This window comes from Enoplosus armatus, chromosome 2 (assembly GCF_043641665.1).
Source record: "Enoplosus armatus isolate fEnoArm2 chromosome 2, fEnoArm2.hap1, whole genome shotgun sequence".
Classification (NCBI taxonomy): Eukaryota; Metazoa; Chordata; class Actinopteri; order Centrarchiformes; family Enoplosidae; genus Enoplosus; species Enoplosus armatus.
In genome coordinates, this window is record NC_092181.1 from 26,084,267 (window position 1) to 26,107,372 (window position 23,106).

Below are 23,106 nucleotides of genomic sequence, written 5' to 3' on the forward strand. Positions count from 1 at the left end.
CAAATTAGTACGTGACCTTACATTCGTTAATGTGTGTGAATATGTTTTGCCCCACATTCACTGCAGCAACCACAACAATTGTGTTGAGTGAACCCGAAAACATTTTAATTTTAGTTACACTGATTTATTGTTTTGTGCAAATATGTACAGAACATATTTCAAATGTTTCAACTCTATGATATGAAAATAACTCTTTTACTCACTTTAAAGCCATTGAACAGTGGTGTTAAAGAGACAAAAGTTTTGGAAATGTTTCCAACATGGTTCAACCAAACGTATTTGTCAAAGTAAAAAATCCTTGACGTACTTCCCACAGAGCAGGGATCTCCATGCAGAAACCAGTTCATCAGGGTTTTTCTAGGATCCCAATCGAGCAAAGAGACTCCTCGGTGACATTTCAAATAAATTAAATTCCTTTGAGGACCTCCTTACATTAGAAGGTTTGCGGTATCACATTCGTTTATTCTTGAAACTTCTCTCTGAGGCTCTGGATGCCGTAAAATCCCTCATCATGTCAGAGTCACAACCCCTGACTGGCTATCACATACATACCATATCTGACTGTCTCGTTCTCACACACACATTCAGTTGTCTCAGGCAGACCATCTCCTCGTCCTCGGTCCTCCACTCTCTTGTTCCTTGTTCCTCCTTTTTCTTTGTAAATCCTTTAGTGTGCCTTGGTGCTGGGGTTGGGAGGGTAGGGGACGCAGTTAGGGTTGTCATGGTTTCTTGTCTCGACCTTGTTTTTCAGGTATGTGCTTGAAGCGGCACTTGTCGCCATAGAAGCAGCCTGTGGTCCTCCAGTAGAAGCACTCGTCTCCATCTATAGGAACACACCGTCTGGACCTGCATGGACAGAACCAGAGGAGAAGATCCTGCATCATGTTCACAGAAAAATGCACATACAGTACATGCAGGTAAATAATGGGATGCTAATAGTGCAACAGGAGGCAATAAAGCACACAAGATTATTTTCTGCCAGTAACCACTGAACAATTCCACTTCTGAGTTAAAAGGATTATACTTATGGTATGTTTTCAAATCACTGATTCGTGTGGATGGTTGGACGAGAGAAGTTGTTGGACAACTGAACCTGAACCGTAAGCAAAAAGGAACTGGGATTTTCTTGGAAAGTCTTCACTTTCAATTTCAGTCACCAGCATAATGAAATTTGTTGAGTGAACGGTTTCATTTGACGTTGACTACAACTCAAAGATGTGACAAGGGATAAGATGTAAAAAATGCCCTTTCCGTGTGAGGGACCAATCTGAGTTTACACCTGCAGAGTGGAAACACCACACAGATGTACATGTTATGAGTAAGTTGCTCTGTACGCTATGGCAGCTAAGCTCTGCTGTGTTCCTGCAGCGACGGAGCTGAGGCTGGTGTTGGTCCTTTGTATGGAGGGCAGGGTCCGCTGGATCCAACGGTCTGGGTACCTCACCACCAGCTTGCTGCTCCCCAGCTCCACTCCCTGGACAGGATGAAACAGCAGAGTTGATCCAATTTTACATACTGTCTGGCTCGATGTTGTAACTCAAAACTGCACGTTAACGCGCTCGGACTCTGACAAAGACGGTCGAGTTTACCTATTACTCACCTGCAGCTTCTCCAGGGCTTTGGCAGCCATGTTGGCATTCTTGAAGTTGACGAAGGCACAGAAACGCTCGTGAAGAACTCTGATGCTCTCTATCTCACCAAACCTGTAACCATGGAAACGCAGCAAAGCAGTGAGGCACAATCTGCAAAGTGATGCTGGTTGTGCTTCAGATCCAGGGCTGACAACTTGATATTGTGATTATAATAAATTACAGTAGTCCACCGACCCCTTCCACTGCTGCTGGTAGTGATGCCACTACAACTAGAAGCACTAGTGCTACTACTACTACTGTAGCTATATCAACTGCTGCTTTTACTGTTGCTAAAACTAACACGGTTATTACTAATAGTTATACTAACTGTAGAAATAATAGTACCTGCAACTACTGCTGCTATTACAGTTGGTGCTTTTATTAGCGTTTCATTCATTTGTGGTTCACTGGTTCCCTTATAACGCTTGTCTAAAAATGCTACAGCTACAATTTGTCCTCACACACGCACACACAGTGTTTTTACATTTTGAAGAGCTCCCAGAGGTCTTTCTCTGTAACGTCCAATGTAATGTTCCCAACCCATAGAGAGCGACAGCTCCTGGGAGACAGACAAGGGAAGACAGTGGGAGAAAAGAGAGAGAAGAAAACGAGCGAAGGATGTGAACAGGAAGAGAAGTAAAAGAGCACAGGAGTGGATCATGAGAGAGAGGGATTATTTGTCCATTCTTTGATTATTTGTTCAACAGATGCAATTAGACAAAGACACCAAATGTCATTTTTACATTTGTGTGGATTTACATTAAAATTATTTCACACTGTGTATATATTTTATAGATTTCTATGGAAAAATAGATGATTGGTTTGATTCATGTTTGAAACGACACATTGATTGGTGTGATTATGTGTGTTGCCTATACAACCTACCCACTCTGGTCCTGCTGAGATGTGTGCTTCAGTGCTGGAAGTAAGAGGAGACAGGAAGTAGAGGTCATGTAATGACAAAAGAATAAAAACAGAGCATTAATGAGATGTATTTAAAACGTTTAACCACTGTGGTCTGCTTTTACATATCTTTCTATGGCTAGTTACACTAATGTGCCGACGCTGTATTAACTGTAACGTCATATAAATAAACTTAATTTGCAAACAGCTCATCCCCCACTGGACCTTCATCATGGCGCCACACATACTTTAAACACACGTTAAAACAAAGTGTGTTTACTCATAGGAAAGTTCTGCATGTCTACTTTAGTATAAAGATAAAGACTGCCATTCTGACATTCATGTCTTTATATCCAATATACGGATTATATCTCACTGTGCAAACATATTTCTCTGCCCCTTAATAGCTAACTTCCATATACTGCTGTTGATAATATAGCAGTAACTCTATAATTTACTGTCCATGTATTTAATAATGTCTCTTTACATTTACATCTTGCTAGTAGTGGCAGCATGTTTCTGATATGACTGTAACTGAGAGCATGCTGTCACGGTGTGGACAGAAGTGGTACTGCAGCTGGCTCTCACTTTTGGCCTCGGGTGAGGTGACGACCGCCTGAACGGTGGTGAACTTCTCCAGCAGCAGTTTACTCTGCGCTTCGTCAAAACCCAACCCCTAAAGTAAAGGAAATGAAATGAATTACCTCATGCGTACGCACTCTCCTCAAAATGCCCTGAAGCAAGACACTAAACCAACATTTAGACAACACTCACCTCTTGTCTAAAAAAAGAAATCAAATCCACTCCACACAAAAAACTGACACTGGTCATCAGAGCTCCTCCAGACTGCGGTCCAGCTTGACCTATTAATAGCAGTGTAGTGGGAAAATACAACACCGTCCTTTCTCACCCTGAAGAGTTCATTTATGGTCACAGGCATTTGCTGTCGTGCCCTTTGACCCTAGCAAAAGGACTATAGCCTTCTTTAGGTGTTCTCAGCATGCGTTCATGTCTTTTTTAGCCCCAGATAATTCTGGTTTAATCTATCGTTGATATGATGTTCTTAAATCAATCTGACAATGATTCGCTTGAACGTTTTAGTAAATCACCCCCACAAAATGAAAACAAAAAAAGCAAGCCTGCAGTGTTGAAATGAATCAGTTCATTTCAACACTGCAGGCTTGCTTTTTTTGTTTTCATTTTGCTCCTGGTTCCTGGTTTTAAGTGCAGTTCACTTGAATTCATAAAACTTGACGGCAGCCTCGGTCTTCCTCACCGTGAGCTGCAGGACCCGGCAGGTAAAGAGTTTACTGGATGCTTCCTTACAGTGCTGATCCAACTTCAATACCTGCTCAATGGCCTTCTCTGCTTCGCTGTACCGCTGGAATGCACACACACACACACACACACACACACACACACACACACACACACACACACACACACACACACACACACACACACACACACACACACACAAAATCAAAACACGTGACGTTACACTACTTGATGAAGGATTATCACCTTTTACAAGCAGGCAGCAAACACAAATATTAAATCACAGAACGGAAATTATTACTTTTTTGTTGGAATGTATCAGTCTGTTGTACAGCAGGTGCTGACCTTTAACCCCATCAGAGCACACCCCTTACGGAAGTATCCCATCGGCCAATCAGGAGCCAGCTGAATGGACCTCTGAGCGTCTGTTAGGGCAGAGGAGTACTGCTCCAGAAACCAATAACAGTAAGACCGATTTCCATAGAGCCTGAGAGACAAGAGAGAGCCACGTAGAGACAAAGACGGAGACACCGATTTAAACCAAAGTGAACGTGAAGAAGAGGAAGAGGAGAATGAGGTGGCACGATCGGGCGAGAACAGGGTTAGTGTAGTTGAGTTCACATTTCAGCTCACCTGTGGTCCTTGGGGTCACAGTAGATGGCTTCTGTAAACATGTCCACCGCCTGGCTGTACTGGCCTCGCTCGAACATCTGAATGCCCTGCACTGGTGAACGTGAACACACGCACACATTTGCACTTCTAAACTTAAGACATAATGCATTCCCTCACACATACTTAAAATCAGTTTGAGAATAGGAACACTTCTTTGAGCAGCACAGAGATCTACATTTCAATATTTGTCATTTAAAGCTATGAGTTCATTTATCGTTTTATTTCATCATTTTATTCTATTCTAAATTTAAATATCAACGTCCTCTTCAGTTTCTTCTCCTCTGCCGTGATGCCAGTACCGAGAATACCGAGCTAGACTCATGTGGGAAGAGTTCAGGGCGCAGAGTGGGAATGAAAGAGCCGCCATTCTCCCTTTTACAAGTCAGTGAACCATTCAAATTATTTTGAAAAGTAAAGTTCTTTTAGGGTAAAATAGTTTCATAACTTAATTATATTAATTATGATTGGAGGATGAAATGAGCATCAACAAAAGGATGACTGAACTTACTTAAACCAAATAATGAGTTATTAAAAGGGCACAAGGTGTATCTAAGGAACAATAAATAAATAGACTCACCTGTAAAAGACTCCCCCCTCCTCTTCATTTCTTCTGTGCTCTCCATCTGAAATTACACATCTTCAGTAAAAGACCTAATCAAATCAAATCAATAAAATGTGTTTCATTGTTTACAGATACCATGTGTGTGTGTGGGGGGGGTGGGGGGGGGTACCTGGCTGCTCCTGGTCTCGTTCTCCTTGTTCTCTCTGGAGATCTGTGTTGCTCTGTTCTTCAGGGTTTTCAGTTTGATGTGGCTTGCAGCTTTTGCCACAAATGCACTTCTGACATCCCACTCTGGCTCCTGAAACACCAGGAAGTAACACAGAACACTCAACACAAGATGACAACACGTCTCAACACACACCAGACCGCTCTAACATCATCCCACGCCGCTGCAGTCTCGTTAAACATTTCAGAGAGACAACAAGGATCGACAGGTAAAATGTGGTGTGCTTCATTCAGGTTCATTCATGTTATTAACCGGTATGAACACAAGAGATGGTGAATTACGGCAGAGAGTACAGACTGTAATGTTTAGTTTAAGTTATAAGTACCGAACATTTTAGCCTAGGTTTTACAGAACTTGCAAGACCATGTGATCTTTGTTAATACAAAATAAATAAATATCTGCTTTAAAACGTGGATTTACAGTTGATTTTAGTATGAGGATATAGGGAAAAACTCCAGTATGTTATGTCACTGCTACAAAAGTAAGGGGGCATCAGTTTTGGTCAATTAAAAGACAGTTTATAAACTGATTTCACAACCACTACAACTAAAAGAGAAACTGTCACAAGGTCATTTCAGTTCAGCTTCTGCTGTTTTCAGTGAGCTTGGCGACATCACTTTAGGCCACAAGCGTCCCGTTTAACTACATCGTAAGTAACGTAGGTCAATTTTAGCTAAATGTCTACACAGCTGTCTCATGAATTAGTCTCATGTTCCAAAACAAATCCAAAGGCCTTAAGGCACGCAGGCATTCACACAGAAGCCAGAAGGCATGGTTCTCATTTCATTGGACCTACATGAATGACACAAATGATCTATTTTGGATTAAAAACGGCGATTTTCAGCGAAAGGTGACAAGTTTTCATCCCTATAAATTATAAATCCCAGTCTGTTTAGAACTTAACAGCGTGAACATAAACAAACCACATACAAAAAGTCTAATTGAACTTTTCTACTCTGGACCAGACCAAGAAAGAAGAAAACTAGACTTGCATCTGAAGTATAGTGGAGTCCAAGCACCCAACCCAACTCTGAACCCTAGAGCGCATCAACCTGGGGGCTATTGGGAAGCCATTTAGACCCCAAAATATGTATAAATAAGGCCCAGGTTTAAAAAGACCAGAATTATCCTTCACTCAAATGTCAATGTCTCTTGAGATCTATTTGTTTTACGCCATCCACACTCAAACAAGTTTGAAATTTCCTGAGGCGATTACATTACAATTACAGTATACATCCAATTTTACAGTCGGTGAGAGGAAGGATTCGATGTCTCATTCACTTCAACAGGATATTTCTACTGTTCAAGAACACTTTGCAGGACTGTCGAACCATCGGGTCACTCTGACGCTTCACTATTATTTATTTAATTTAAAGATGAATGATATGCAAAGCATGCCGGCCCGGGTTCAACCCACCTCCTCAGAGGTCCTGTGGGGCAGCTGGTTGCTCTTGTTCTCTGTCGTCACAAGGGCAGGGACTGACTCAGGGCTGCATTTGTTTCTGGGACGAACGGCGGTCCATTCCTCCTCCTCTTTCAATTCCTCCTCACTGTCGCTGTCTGATACCGCTCCAGCTACTTCCTCTTCCTGTTAGAAGTTAAAAAGCATTATTTAAAAAATATCCCTGAAGAGGTCACATACTCTTAATGGGGTTTACGGAGGTATTATGTAACACAAGGGCAAAAGCTATCAGAAGAATTGTTTTCAAAATGGAACGTCGAGCAATGCATTTAAAATAAGTGTACTTCTTAGTTATTTATATTTGTCGTATTTCAGTCCAAACCCCTGTTGGATGAGTAGGATTGTTTGGATGAAGTCTTAAAGTAACTTCATGTTGGATCTGGTTCCTCAGTACAAACTGATGCTTTCATTAAGTTAGTTAATGGAAACTGAACTCACTTTTTTATTTTGCTGAGATTTCAGAAAATTGCTTGAAATCTGTGCAACAATTTAATGGAAATATCACTAATGAATTTATAGAATAAATGAGCAGACATTCAAACACGTGCACATCCAGGTCTTTGTGTGCATATACACATGAATGCGTGCATACATATGGACAGATAGATGATTGTATGAACATACGGCAACGTACAAACTCTGCAAGGCTTTGTACATTTAAGAATCGGGGAATGAACAGCAGATGGCAGATTTAATTTAGGCCCTTATGTAGTCACCTGCTTTGAGGCATCCTCCATCCTCCCCTCTCTCTCCAGCTTCTTCCGTTCTTTCTGCCTCTGAAAGGAGAGCATGGACATGGTGGCTGTGGGATGGCACAGAGACATGTATGGACACAGGTGTGGAAGCAGGTGTGTCATAAAAATGTGTGGAAACGGCTATGAAGAGGGTGTGGTAAAATGTTAACAGCTGTTAAAAAGGTGTGAGGACAGGCGGGGCATCAGGTGACATGAGTAAATAAAGGTGTTGCAACAGGTGTGGTGATGAGTGGAATGTAGGAGACACATTAATTTCAGTTAGCAGAGGAACCGACAACAATAAAGACATGAGCTGCAACATGGACAACATACGTTCATCCTCACATTTCCATTTTGTGACAGTCGATCATTTTTCAGAGCAATTTACAGTGGATGTGGTGTGGGGATGTCATAGTATGTCATTTTACTAAACACTTGCACGCATTCTGTATGACGTTTCTAACTTCAGACGTTTCTCAAAAATATAAAAGACACAACTACCAGATGAAGAGGATTTCTTATGTCAGATATCCCTGTCCCTATTTTAAATATAATCCTTTTTTTGCATTTTAAGCAGTCAATACAATTGTTAACTTATTTGCTGTCCTTTTATTTTTTTATATTTTGTTACCGATACCAGCCCTGAATTTTATTATCTTTCGTCGTTGCAGCTGATGAGCCGTGTGTTTGGTCATTTCCGTCATATTTAATTCTTTTTACTCACTTTCCTTTTAGCTCTCCTCCTCTCTGCCCTCCTTCTTGTTCTCTCCTCATCATCCAAACCCTCCTCACTGTTCAGCATCGCCTGCTCAAGACATAGTACCAGACACACACACACACACACACACACACACACACACACAGACAATATTCAGCTTACTTACATAAGCACATTTCTTTCAGAAGTCACTTCTTAACTGACTTAAACGAAATGATTAAACTTCAGAATGATTGCTGTAGTTTATTAAGTGCAGCAATAATCCTCAGAGAGAAAAAAAGCTTTTGAGACAAAAATACTTTGCATGCTTGTAGAAAAGCTGGCGACTATACAGTGCTGCAGGGATGAGTCCTAAAACCAGGAAATGAGTTAGCATTTTTGCACTTCCGGATCCCTCGTCTCGAAGTCAGTGGGTTTTCTGAATGGCTTTTTGGTTAGATGCCTGAAATAAGGTCTGTGGTTAACACAAGGTTACGAGATTTTCACATTTTGTTCTTCAACATAAAAAACTTCAGTAAATACCCCTCTTGTGAATATTGAAGCTTTTGCATGTCTTAAAAAAGGCGGTTGCTCACTAGTGGCTAAACGAGACTACAGAGGTTAACCACGGAGCTTATTTTCTGCAATAACCCAAAGGAAAAAAAAACATTGGCTTTTTGTTGAGGGAACCCGGGAGATGCCAACGTCTGGGTTGGCCTTCAAAAATCATCTATTGAATGGCTCCCCATGAAACCAGCATCTACTGGCCAGTAGTGATACTGCATCTCAAGGCACTTCAGCATTAGCTTGCATGAGATAACTGTGATCTATGTTTTTACAGTACCAAACTAGTTCATTTAGGGTATGTGTTTCACGAGTAATCCACCTATTTTCTCCAACACAGTATTTATATAACTGAGCACAAACTGATCCATAGTTTACATAGATACATATCTTTCAGACTACCTGTGATGGGTCTTGGTCTTTTCTTCTGTCTGTCGGGTCAGAAGCTCCATCCTGAACCTCCATCTCCTCCTCACCTGGCCCATCTAGAGACACACACACACACAAAACAATATATATACAGTGGGGTCCAAAAGTCTGAGACCACATTGAAAATCACAAAGTTTGAGGATTCAGAAACATTTAAAAACACAAGAAGTTATGACATGTAAAATAAAGAAGAAATATTTTTATTCTGCACTATTTTTAGGTCAGCAATCAAATTTAAGCAAATTTGTTGACCAACTCCTTCGTACCAAAGGTCAGATTTCTTTGAGTTGTGTCCCTTCCATCGAAGCCAGTGTTCACCTGTTATAAATATGGCTGTGCCTCAAGTCCCAGCAGATCATTGCTTAATAAGTAGCATTGTGACAGTGGGAAACATGACATCCAAACTAAGTGAAAGTGTCAGAAGTCAAATTGCTATTCTGGGCAAAGAGGGGCTTTCTCAGCGTCAAATCATGGCAAGACGACATGGTGTGTTGCTGAGGAGGCAGTGCACGGACCTCTAACAAGGCTTTACAGAAACGGGATCAGTTGTATCCAAAGCACGATCAGGCAGACCAAAAGTGACCACACCATCAGAAGATCAATACATCAAGCTTAGTTCCCTGAGAGATAGAAGGGTAGCAGTTTCTAACCACTTCTCAGAAGGAGAAACAAGGCCTGGTTTGCAGTTTTTGGAGAGGGATTCATGCTGCAGCAGGATGATGACCCCAAACACACCTCAAAGTTTTGCAAGAACACCTTGAAGACCAAAGAAGACTGACTGTCATGGTCTTTCCTCCACAGTCACCTGACCTCAACCCATTAAACATTTATGGGGGCATACCAAAACACTAAGATCTTTTTAAATTCCTGTACATTTTTCAAAGATTCAACTTTTCACTCAAATTATTAAGATGATATTATCATTCGTAATGAAAAAAATAGTATTACATTCAAAACAAATGTATACATACATGTATATGTGTATATATACACATATACATACATACACACACACACACACACACACACACACACACACATACACACACACAATGAATATATATTCATGGCATCTGTGTTTTGCTGTAAGAGATGAAACACAAGGTATGTCATGGAAAGATAAACACGCCTCCCTGCTCTCAGTTTCTCTGGCAGTAGGTTTAAATGCATCTCTTTAAAGACACAGAGAGTCTTCATAATGTTTGCTTGTTTAGAGTGTGTGTGTGTGTGTGTGTGTGAGTGTGTGACACATTTCCAATGCAAAACTGCACAGGTGATCTCGTGGCAGCCTGTGATTGGATGATGGAAACAGAGGTGAAGAATGAGTGTGGAAACATTCAGCTTTGTGAGCAGCAGTTTAGCTCAGAGAGCAGGAGGTACACCATTCAACAAAACATATTCACTGCAAATATTCAAATAAAAGCCCATTTAGTCAAATAAAGGCTGTTATACAAATATTATCCAGAGACGTTGTCTGTTCAAACAAGTAATGGTCTGTCCCAAATAAAAGCACTAATATACTACTTTAATGACACACAATGGTACACTCAGCATAATCTGCACAGCGGCCAGTAGCCCATCCAGCAGCATGAACAGCTGTTTTTTAAAGAGTGATGATTCATGTGCAACAAAGCATCACTTATCAGTCGACACAAACTGTGTCAGTTTGAAATTTAAATGACAATAAATTCACCAAATTCTAGTTTATCATTTATTTATTAAAATGTAAAACTTTTTTTTTTTTTTTTTTATCTGCTCTATTCTGCCAGTCGTCGCATCAGTCTGTTTTGTACTGGTAAGCGGATTAAACCACTTGACCAATTATATGTTTGTTTGGTCAACATGCTAACTATGTTTAGCTCATAGCCTGCCACCAGTTTACCTGACATCACTTGACAGAAAGACGCGATGAACTGACATATTGTGATTTAAGGCTTTAGGTTCAATCCTTCAGAAATGTTTTTTACACCTAATGCATGCTGTCACAAACTGGCTGTTTATTTGTCTTTTGGGCACAATCTATCTGACTAATTTCATGTCAAACATAAATAAAATTATTGTTAAAATTAGAAAATCTTGCACGCCACAAGATTTTTCTGATAATTCATTGATATTTGAGGGTCATTAATAAGGAATCAATTGAAAGATTTGAATCCAAACATTGACATGTTTTGCTCACTGCTTCTGTAATGTGTTGTCAGAGATTAATTATTCCAAAAATATTTTAAAAATAATAATAATAATAATATTATAATATAAAAAAATATTAAAGTTGCAAATTATAAAAACAAGTAACAAAGCAGTTTGATCAAAGCTATCTGAGCAGTCAGGATGTATCAATTATTAATTAATAATTTAACAACACACAAACCAACCAAGGTGAAACTTTAGTGGGTGTTTGAATTGAGAATTGAATTGAGTTTTTAGTGGGTGTTAATGTGGCCCCTCATACCACGCTAAGAGGTCACCATGCCAGAAATATCTCAGAGCCTCTGGACAGAAATAGTGCTCAGGTACCCGGAAGAATTCTTGAAATATTCTACAGAGAAATAGTTCGCTCTCATTCATGTTTAAATTTCAACTTCACAACGTTATTCCACTGAGATTCATTCTATTTTCAAGGTGTGAGTTGACACATTTTCCATCCAGCCTTTGGTAGAACCCAGCTAGGTTATCGGAACTTGGATGGTGGTAAATTTACACTCAGCTGATGAGGGCTCACTTTGCTGAAGCAGATCGGTTGCCATGCATTCACACCAGAGGCAGCCAGAGAGACACAGCAGCCGGTAGTTTTCATGCAATTGCTAGAGGACCCATCCGTTCCATATGACATGCTACGTCTACTAGAAATCCCTCAGATGTTTCAGGTCATTTAGAAACAATAAGTGCGTTTTTATCCACATTTTTAATTTGCTGAATGGAAACGGCACTAGTTTTTCGTTTGGCTGAGGTTAAAAAGGTTGTGTATTGATGACAGCAAATTGCGACAAAGTGCAACGGAAACAGATTTAGCGAATAAATCATGACGTACGTGAAGTATTTGACTTTAACGTCCACTGAAGCTTCTGTTTCACTGACGAGATTAAAATTAGCGACAGGCGAAAACCTCAGATGTGTGTGGCCTGATGAGAGTGTAACGTCCCTCAGATTAATACATCAAACATGAACGCATTATCTTAATCACGTTTTCTACATTGTTTCCATTGTTTGAGGTTTGATGGAAACACGTTCACATATTTGCATTTGCTTTGCCAATTTTCTAGAATTTGCACTGCATTTGAGTGAGAAACCTCTCACCATTACATAGTTTGTCCAATATAAGACACTGACAAGTTTATTCAACTGTAAAATGTGCAGCTCGGTACATACTGTATCTTGGTCAGAATTCTTTAAGGGATCTTTATCAAAATGTTTAACTTATCAAATATAAATGTTAGTATTCGCCTTACAGATCCAGTATCAGCTGGGTTCTAATTCTAAACAGCTAATTAGAGAGGCATTGATAAGCCTCGAGCAGGATTATTGTTTAGAACCATGTACCAAGTGTAAAAGCTTTTGTTGTTAATTTCTTCTTCATTCCCCAGATGTAGGCGATGATTCAATGATGGAAGGAAACTCCGCTGATACTGACTTTTCACATAATATTCTTTATTTGCGTCAAAGATCAGGATCAACAGGCATGCGCATCTTGACCTGTACAGCACCCGTAGCCGAATCAGTACTGCTGCCCCGAACACTGTTCAAGCTCGTCTTTTATACATTTAGGCATACATGGGGTCCTACTATAACTCATGAATCTGTAAACTTATATCTCCCTAGGGTCCCTCAGTACCCCAAAACCGATGATATAGAAGTTATTTGGACAGCAGCCAAGAGGAAAGGGGGAAAGAGACCCCCATAACTCCCACATACCAAGAAGACTTCATCCAACAATAATGAATCTTGTCAGTATGGGGCCCCAACATCTGCTAGTCATTTAACTGGAACATTGCATACGTGACAACTTTGTACTGTATATCATTTTATGAAAAGACTACTTTTATGATTAGTATCAAATAATACACATCACTTTCATCAGCAGGCTGCATTGCTTTTATGAAATAAAACTGCTGGTTTTGAGAAACAGGCGGCATGTTCTGGATAAATGACAGTACATCTCTCCACAAGTACTTTTTATCTATTCGGTCTCAAGCCAACATTCTTTTCCCTCAAACACACGACGCTGACAGATGAAAGGCGAGGGGGGGAAAACTCTGTCCAGGAATAGACGGCTCGTTCAGAAACTTTTGGAATGAGTAGAAACTGAATCTGTTTGGCATTAAGAGCCACAACACCACCTGACTCACAGCAAGACCAAAGGCAGATGGAAAGGAGGAGTAACCGGAGGGAAGGAGGGAGGATGTTTGAGAGAATAACATGCTTGTTTTGGATAATCATCCACATTTAGCCCATTACAAATTATAGGTTTGTTCCTGAAACTCATTCCCCGACACAGAATCACTCACATGAACCTATGGAATACTCCAGCTTTTGTACAGTATGTATTGTGCTCTCTCATTAATGCAGCAGCAGATTCAAACTGAACGCCGTTTCACTGAACGTAAAAGCAGAATGTGGATGGTATGCAGTCTAAAATCACTAGCCTGAGATCAGCTATGACCAGCATGCAGCTTTGACATAAGAACAAACAGATAACGGTACAAGTTGTCATCTCTTAACAGCTGGAACAAAACACTGGGGGGTCAAATAAGGACAGTCTGCACACACCTACACAGTCCTGAGAGGAGGTCTTTCTTAGGTAATTCAGTGAAAACACCTGTGTGAGTGAATCAATAGTACTGAAGGTTTTCCCCCTGATTTTAAAATTATTACTCCCAGGGAATATATCACCCTTTTCCCAGAAATCCTGAGATTTCTCACCATAAATTGACCTGCAGATAATTAATCATAAAATGGTGTTTATTCAAGTTGCTGACGCACTCAACAATTCAGAGGTCTCCCATTCAGACTATTGTTGAACAGCCGCATCCATTTTGGGAAGTTATCTTTGGTGCTTTGAGAAACGGGAGCTTTTTTCGTTGAAAGTTTAATGTTACTGCTTTCTATGCGCTCGATGACCCATCTGTCGGGCTCCACTCTGCTCTCTGATTTGATTAAGACCGTTGAATTACCTGCAGAGTCATTTCATTTACAGATTTCATTTGCTTCACACTTATTCTTAAAGATATTTCACTACACAGCTGAACAGTAGAAACAGCAGGTGCTACAAAGTGGATCCCACTGTAACGTCATATCAAGGCTGGACTTTAGCTACGACAGCTGGAGGTTTGCAGAAGGCCTTTGTTTCACTACATACAGTTGTTTGCAAACACTCAGTTGCACACAGACATACAAGACGACACATGCCACAACATCACATTCTCAGGAAATGGGCGCAGATTTTGGAAAGAATTACCAGGAAATACCAGGATCTCAATTCCCAGTATTCATCCCTAGTACCGTGGGCATAAAGAAGCTCTCAACTCTGTAGGTTTCAGCTCCCGGGTGGGAACATGTGGACTGTAAGGTGGGTTAGGGTTAGGGTTAAGGTGCTTTCAGACTGAACACATGGTGAGTTTTAGGCCTTGAGTGTTTTTACAGAGAACATGCGCTGACTGTGAACGTGTGTGTCTGTGTGTGTTTGATGCCTCAGAGCCCAACCCATCTGAAAAACCTCCACTTGTAGATTGTTCTCATTCATTCAGGAAGTAGAACGTCGAGACAAAATTATCCACTGCCGTCTGGCCTTCACATCTCATGTAACAGCATGGTGTAAACAACTCCAGGAGACAGAAATACCTGGGACTCCCCACTCGTCAGCAGAACTAAAAAAGCCTCTTGGATGAGCGACGAAACATCTTCAAGTCTACAATTTCAGTCCGGTGGATTGTTCATTCTGTCTTGATAAGTTGTTGCTGTTATCTTCCTCCTGAACTGCTCCGTTTTACTTTCGTCTCTGTACCTTCAAACGTACCATCATACAGCTTTGGGATAAGCATACGTTTTCCGGTCAAGTTTAAGCATTTTGAGTCTTCACCTACAGAAAACCCACATCTATGCAATAATGCCACGTGTGTCAAGAGTTCAGTCTGTGAATGTAAAGGACATCACCTACTGGAAACCAGCTCATTCAACTTTCCTGGAAGAATAATTGTTAGTTTCACTGCAAGTCTGACTTTTATTGCTTCCAAACAGTCACACACATTTATCCACACAAGCACACAAGTATTTCTGATCACAATTACCATGACCATTTTAATACAGACCAGCCCAAAGCCATCAACAGAACAGGCCAGGGGAACAATCAGAAGCTTTTTGTATTTATCTGTTGCCAGATTTCGATTGAATAGCTGCTGCTGTCAGAAGACGACTGAAAAACACCTCTCTGACGATCACTTTGACATGATTCAGTGACGTCTTACTGGTTTTCATTCAGCTCAGGTTCACCATATTTACTCAGCAGATTATACACCATGGAAACTTTCACAACAACTATGAAGGACAACAAAAAAGCTCTTGCCAGGTTTCCACAAGCAGCACAAAGCTATTTGCATGGGACCTTATGCATAATTGACAAAATGTCAACAGACTTAAGTACTGGCATAATGGATTGCATCTGACGTTAAAGTAAAGAGGCTTGATGTCTGCTGTTTTATTTCAACTGCAAAAATGTTGGGGGGGGGGGGGGTAGTCAAGAATAAGCTCTGAGTAACAAACCATGTGTTTGATATGAAAGCCAAATGCGGTGAAATCTGGTTCTCAAGGCTCCCAGACAGGGTGGCCTTGACAGTTTCCTCCCCTCTTTTAAACACACACACCTCTCAAAAGCAAAAGAAGAGAATAAGGACTAGATCTACACTTTTAACAGATATTAATAATATATATTATATATATAATATATTAATATTCAAAATGCCACGTGAAGGACCTCAAACTTTGATGCGATACACCAAAATTTATAAAATGTATAATTATGGTAATACACATAACTTCTAATAATACGGAACTGTTTGCATACAGTGGTATGGTGTCGGAAAATGTTTTGCTGTTGATCACAATAAACATGCACAAGGTACTTTATCTTTTTAAGCAAGGCACGGCAAGTTTATTTGTGCTTCACTTAAGAGAAGAAAAGATATGAAAGAAACATAGGGCAATATAAAAAGACATAAATAGGATTTTAAAAAGAGTAAGACAATAAAACCGAAGATAACAATAAGCTAAAGTAAAATGAGACAAATCAAACTGAATAAAATGTACAGTGCAAGATATGAATAGAGTCCCTAGTTTAACTTAATAACATGCAGTGGCAAACTGAGAGTTGGAGCAGATCTCAAGTTTTCTGAGAGTTTGTTCCAGATTGTTGTTTTTTAAGAATGGCTTAATAACTGCAGCCTGTGGAAAGCTTGAGAGTAGAGGTGTGTTGACTATTTGCAGAAGATCTGATGCCATGCAGTTAAAACATTTTTGAAAAAGCCTGTAGGCAGATTATCAAAGGCAGCAGGAGGATTTCAGATGTTGGACAATTTCTTCCAAGGTTTCAAAGCTGATCAAATTGTGTCATGCTAGTTGAACTGGTTTCAAGTGGACGCAAGAGCAATGCAGACCTCATACCGGATACTGGAGGAACCGACAGCTTGTCTCATTTTCAGACTTTTCTCAGTGAAGAAGAAAGCGAATTCAGTGCATGACTTAGTGAATACAGGTTCAGGGGCTGCTGACACAGGGGGGTGCGTCAGCCCGTCAACAGCAGCAATTAAAACGTGCAATAGTTTTTGGTAATTATGTCAGACGAGGACAGTTATAAATGCAAAGTCTCTCTTTAAAGACGCTATAATGTGCCCGGAGATTTGTTTTTTCGCGAGTTCAGCTTTTCGACACACTTTCGTTAATTTTCACCAGCATGTTTAGCGTGACTGCCTTTACCTTAGAGGGGGCAACTGCATCAATAACGTGTAATTTTAGAACTGACATTATTTATAAGATCATTGATGGAGACCCAAGTAAGGGCAGATGTGGAAGAGAACGCCTGAATGAACAATTCAGTGTGTGTTTTCAGTGATGTACTGTTTTCTGAGATAGTCATCTCAAAGAAAACACATGGATGAGGGAGCAACGTCAGTCACCACAGCCTTAGAAATGTCAAGACTCTTGGAGATATTTAAATCCAGAGGCCTTATCAGTCTCTTCAGCCCGGGCAGGAGAGAGAGCTTCGTTATCTGCAAGGTTGGTGTTACACAACGTGCTTGGTCGGGGTGGAGGCAGACGACGTGGCAGTGACTGGGGGGTGAATTTAACGGCAGCACTAACTAGCACTTCCATTTTATGAGAGAATCCAAAAAGAGGTGAGGCAGGGGAGAGTGAAGGGAGGACTAAATTAGGACACTGATCCACGAGCTGGCTGTCAACACGCTGACATTGAGGCTGTGATGTTTTGTATTTATGGCGCTGAGGCTGATGTGAGTGTGCATCATGTAAGGCCTGGCCATCAGTACTTTAACTCCAGATCTGCTTGACAGAAGTACTGTTCTCACACACCATTTACACAATTTCAACTGATTCTATTGTGCAGTTTTTCTCAGTATTAAGCTAAACTCAACTTTATTAGGTGGAAGTGAAGGCATTACGCCCCCTGAACTGCTGGAAGGGTTTCAATGTGAGAAAAGATGAAAGAAATGATGACTTTGCTTTAAAACCAAACAGCAGCAATGGGAGCACTTCAGAAAACAGAGGCTTCTTACTAAACTATGATAAAACAAATACTTGCAAAACATAAGAAGTAAAGGTCAGACAACATGCTGCAGGACTTTACTTAAGCAGCATGATAAGCAACGCAGATTCCTACACATCTCATCTTATGAGTCGTTAACGACCTAGACAACAGCAAAGCTAAATATAATGGCCTTTTCTGTGTGAAATAGCTCCTCCATTTTTCCTAAAAAGGTTAATGTTATATTTCATAAAAGTACATGCAAATACGTTTTTATGTCAGTGGAGAAAGTCTTTCTTTAAGATAAGGTGGACCTTCTCCATCTTCAAACACTGCAACAAACCCTTTCCTGTCTCAAATAAAGGCCACTATTTGAAAATTTGCACAAAAATATATATGTATATATACTGTATATACAAATAAATACATATACTGCAAAAAAAAGTTTTATATTAATACATGATTTTTAGATTAATATGATGAAATACTTTGGTTTGTGAGGTAATTAATTTGCTGGATTAGCCATAAAAGACACGTTCATCTGGTTATTTTATTCATTAACAATTCCTCAATTGATTTTCCAGAAAATGAATATCAATTATATTAATATTTAGTTAAATTACATATACAGTATTGGAGGATTTTTTTCACCACCCACCCCAAAGTCAAACTCTTCTAATTACATATACAAGTGAATATACCTGTAATTTACATGGTCATTAATTACTGAGTCTTTAAACGCCTACACAAGAGCTCAAAATACAACATATTTTAAAACACGCGAGCGCCACCACCATCATTACCACCACTGAGCTGCCCTTGAGCAATCCCCCCCCCCCCAGTGTACCTGCTCAGTGGCAAGCAAATCAGCCCTCTCAGTGAAACTTACCTGAATAAAGAAAGGTTAGAAATGAATGAATGAACAACAGCTATGACAACTAAAGTCAAATTAAATATTAAAAACCATAGAGAGCCTTGCTACATGCATAGCACACACAAACCAAAAGGTTATTTGATTTTCATTGACACAAACTGTAACAATAGCATTAACATTAAAAGGGCGTGGCTGCCTCTCTGTCTCTCTCTCATTAGCTAAATCATTTCAAGGAAACGGAAGCTCAAGTCTGTCCCGGACACTGTGTCATCTGCCCCTCATCTGGCCTCGTCACCAAACAGAGCTCACACACATGCACAGGCACACCCAAAGACACCGAAACATAAACACACACACATAAAGGTGTGTAGGTTCAGGCTGTGCTCTCCCGCTGACTCAGCGACATCAACTTGCTCTGTGCTGAAACAAGACAAAGTGTGGTGAGATCACATGAGGTCACCTGACGTCTGCTGAGGCCCACTAACTTTTACTAGATGTCATAATTACTTGTATAATTCTGATTTCAATTCACGCAAGCTGGAAAGTTTTTTTTAAAAACGCTTTGAGGTATGAAAGGTCACCTTACTAGCTTTTTTTCTGGGCTTTCAACTGAATCTCACAGTCTTCATGGAACCAAACTCTCTTAGAGGTAAATGTTTAAGTTTATCAGTATGTTAAATACATACAGACAGACTTTGGCATTTATAACTGTGCTGTTGTTTTGTGAAGTGACAGCTCAAACGCCACTAAATAGGACTCCGAGATGCAGTTGAAAGCACTGAAAAAAAAGCTAGGAAGCAGACCTTGAGTCAGTGATCATAATGCATCAGCGATCGAGATAAATCGACACATCTTTCATACCTCTAAAGGTTTTTAAAACTCTAAAGCTGTAATAATGATGAAGACCATGAGATTGAAAGCGATGCAAAAAGCTAGTAAGTTGGCCTTGAGTCGTGTGAGGAGATGAAGTGAGAGAAAAGTGAGGAGAGTGATGTACCAGAGCCAAACAGTCCAAGGACAAGAGGTATGATGAACACTGAAGGAAACTCTCCCTGATTTGAAATAAAACTAATTTGTGTCAGGAAGAAATAAATGACAGGAAGAGCAGACTGTGGTTAGGATGTTGGTGTTTGTCTAACCAGAAACCAAAATCCTGCTGCAGGCACCAGAGGTCAACATTTGACTGATGATTTTTACTGTTTTTAAATGAGTCACTTCCATCTGATATTGCTTCTGATTTCAGCTGACTTTTTAATGTTACATCAGACAAGAAATGTATTGTCATGTCCATGGAAGATAATTTCCCTGTTACTATGACCGGCTTCCTGTACATAACCCGCTTACTGCACAACTACTCATTAAAGCTATTAGTCATTTGAAAAAATAAAAATAAACATTGTTAGCATGATTTACAAGTTTCTGTCAACAAATTGGTCCTGAAGGATTGTGTGCAGTGACAGGAGTGTTGTTTTGTTTCAAGGTGTTTCAATTTTATTTGTGTTTTATTTGTAGTCTCCTTCAGCTAACCCTGTCCAGCTCTGCACTTCCATTACAGATGTTTGAGACTTTTATTTTAGGACATGCTTATTTCATGGGACAAGACTGGGTGATGTAAATTTCTTCAATAGCCACATTCATTCAATAACAAAATCAACAGTAGTTATTAATACTCAATAGTGTCGGGGATGTACTGTATTTTGAATATAGAAACAAAGTTTGTGTAATATTACATTTTGGTTTTGTTAAGATCTCAATAAAGCTTTAATTCAACCTTCGTTCCATGATGTATTTTCAGGGTTGACCATAAGAGAGACTTAAAACTGCACATGTGGTCAGACCAGTTTCTGTACATTCTTGCAGGGTTAGTGCACAACCCATTTGCCAGTCAAATATTTTTGGTTGGGTTTTATGAGCTGCTGCCAGCTGAGTCTAAACATATTAAACACCAACACAATTTAGCTCTGATCAAATTCATTTTTCAGTATCAAAACAGAAAAAGAAACCACAATAACAGCAGCCCAAAACTAAATATGCTGCAAAATATCCGTCCTGTTCTTCAGTAGTAACAGGTCTTGTATCACAGTCCCTCTCCAGTAGTATGTCCCCTAGCGCTGACCTCCATGGTTGGAGTAAGGGCTTACTATAGGTTAATGCCAGGTTATAGTTTGCCATTGCAGCGATGATTAGTTGGGGTTCATGTTGGTAAGAGAACATGAATTTCCCTGTTGTTATTATGACTTAAATGCTGACATGAACACCCTGAAGTTGAAAACTTGTATTTACAGTAATTCCCATATGACACACAGGCACCATAAGGGTTGGTGCAAAAACTACTGTTAACAGTGATCACCATTTTTCTCCAAAACAGGGCTTTAATGAACTCAGAGCTAAAGCTAAAGCTAGCTCTGGTGGCATCAACTTCTACACTCTTACAGCAGAGGCAAATAGGATCAGCCTTTCACTGGGAAACACTGCATGTTGCAGTTAAAAAGAAAGTGGTACACAGTCACTGTCATCCAAAGTTTGCTATAATCACTATATAAAACAAATATATGGGTGTTAAAATAATGAAAAAGTCTGACATTTAACCAGAACTAGCTGTCTCTTCTTCCCCCAGAACACAAACAAAAACGAAATACAGTGAAGTAAACATTGGAAATTCATATTTTGCCAGGCTAATTAGGTAAGATTAAAAAAAACCCTATAAAAATCCACTAAATGTCATTGGCATTCATTCATTTTAGCCATTTACCTGTGAGCAGATAAATTAGCTATATACTGTATGTAGTTAGCTGTTAGCAAACAACACAAGCATACATGCTCAGTATATATTCTAAATCTTGTCTTTTTTTATCCATTTGTCTAACGTTATTTAGAGGTTATTATGTGAAATGTTTCAGCATGGGGTTATCAGTGCTGTCACAACCTGGCCGAGGTTGTGATATAAAATTACACATCGCTGCTAACGTTAAACTCCACATAACACCCTGTGGCACTAACTTAACTGAAAAACCAAAAAGTTGGTAACGGCTGACTGGCAGTTCTACTCACCGCCTCCTAAGCCCAGCAGCCGGCAGATATCTCTGGTGAACTTCATCAGGTTTTACCGTCCAGCATGATCGGCCCACACTCTAAATACAACTTAAACTGTCACACCGTACAAGTACGACACGTTTTCAGCCTTCATTTAGCGCTGACAGCTCGCCGGTGAGCCTGCCGGTTCATGTGAAATTTCGCCTGTTGGTCCCGTCCAGTCACCGCCGTCGAACCAACCGCCGACACGACAACCGCAACTTCCGGAAGGCACTTCCACAATAAAACAATGACAGGCAGAATTTGAAGAGGACTTCCGGTCGGCACCATCACAGTAAAACCACACAAGGATTGAAATTATCCTTCTGATCATAACTTTCCATTTGGTTTTGATGTGTATTATTTGATACTAATCATAAAAGTAGATATGCAGTACAAAGTTGCCACGTATGCAATGTTCCAGGTAAACAACTAGCAGATGTTGGGGCCCCATACTGATAAGATTTATTACTGTTTGGATGTGGTCTCCCTCGCTATGTGGGAGTTTATGCGATAGAGGTCAGGGTAGGGGAAAGGTCATTCTGAGAGGCCTCTTTTCCTGACCCCTAGATTGGAAACAGAGGTTTACAGACTCATGTGTTATTGTAGGACCCCATGTATGCCTAAAGGTATAAAAGACGAGTTTGAACAGTGTTCGAGGCAGCAGTACTGATTCGGCTACAGGTGCTGCACAGGTCTAGATGCGCATGCCTGTTGATCCTGATCTTTGATGCAAATAAACTATATTATGTGAAAAGTCAGTATCAGCGGAGTTTCCTTCCATCATTGGATCATCGCCTACCTCTGGGAATTAAGAAGAAATTAACCACAGTTTAATATCAAATGATTTAGGATTTAGACAGTAAATGCAATTTCTAATTAAATCTGTCCTTTTCTAAATTAAAAGTGCTCCTGTTCTGCTGTGCCTTTCATTGATTCATTTCTCTACTATAGTTTTATTTTCTTCACAACTTATTACTGAACTGAATCGCTGCACTGAAACTATAGTTTAGTCTTTTTGTCTCCTTGTATTCCATTTCATTTTATTCTATTTTTATGTATTTTATCTTTGGTAACACTTTTATGGATCCCACAGTTTGCTGTAATTTCCTAGAAAGGAACTGATTTGTATCTGAAAATTCTTTGGATGATTCTGGTTAAAACTCCGTAATTTGGTATAAATTAGTATATATCATAGGGAAAAGGGAGATGGTACACACTCTGGAATTAATTACTCAGTGCAGAGGCAGGTA

The 23,106-nt window shown here is 40.0% G+C and overlaps 1 protein-coding gene across 1 annotated transcript; it reads right to left on the reverse strand.

The window, feature by feature from the left end:
- Nucleotides 1–125: 125 nt before the first annotated feature.
- Nucleotides 126–21,957, reverse strand: LOC139298553 (stress-induced-phosphoprotein 1-like). The gene is made up of 16 exons (XM_070921205.1): nucleotides 21,833–21,957; nucleotides 9,132–9,214; nucleotides 8,193–8,273; nucleotides 7,451–7,510; nucleotides 6,690–6,860; nucleotides 5,216–5,344; nucleotides 5,062–5,107; nucleotides 4,446–4,536; nucleotides 4,158–4,299; nucleotides 3,811–3,915; nucleotides 3,123–3,210; nucleotides 2,517–2,550; nucleotides 2,116–2,190; nucleotides 1,601–1,703; nucleotides 1,335–1,474; nucleotides 126–846 (listed from the first exon to the last, which is right to left on the reverse strand). Exons 1-16 carry the CDS (start codon nucleotides 21,876–21,878, stop codon nucleotides 720–722), a joined length of 1,521 nt encoding a protein of 506 aa, XP_070777306.1. The 5' UTR covers nucleotides 21,879–21,957; the 3' UTR covers nucleotides 126–719.
- Nucleotides 21,958–23,106: the final 1,149 nt, after the last annotated feature.

What these genes read in the sequence shown, in the direction of transcription:
- LOC139298553 (XM_070921205.1), bottom strand. Translation starts at nt 21,878, where the DNA reads ATGAAGTTCACCAGAGATATCTGCCGGCTGCTGGGCTTAGGAGGCG. An exon ending in CCCACAGGACCTCTGAGGAG is followed by an intron (nt 5,345 to 6,689) that starts GTGGGTTGAACC and finishes CTGGTGTTTCAG; the next exon opens with GAGCCAGAGTGGGATGTCAG. An exon ending in GAGGGGGGAGTCTTTTACAG is followed by an intron (nt 4,537 to 5,061) that starts GTGAGTCTATTT and finishes CACGTTCACCAG; the next exon opens with TGCAGGGCATTCAGATGTTC.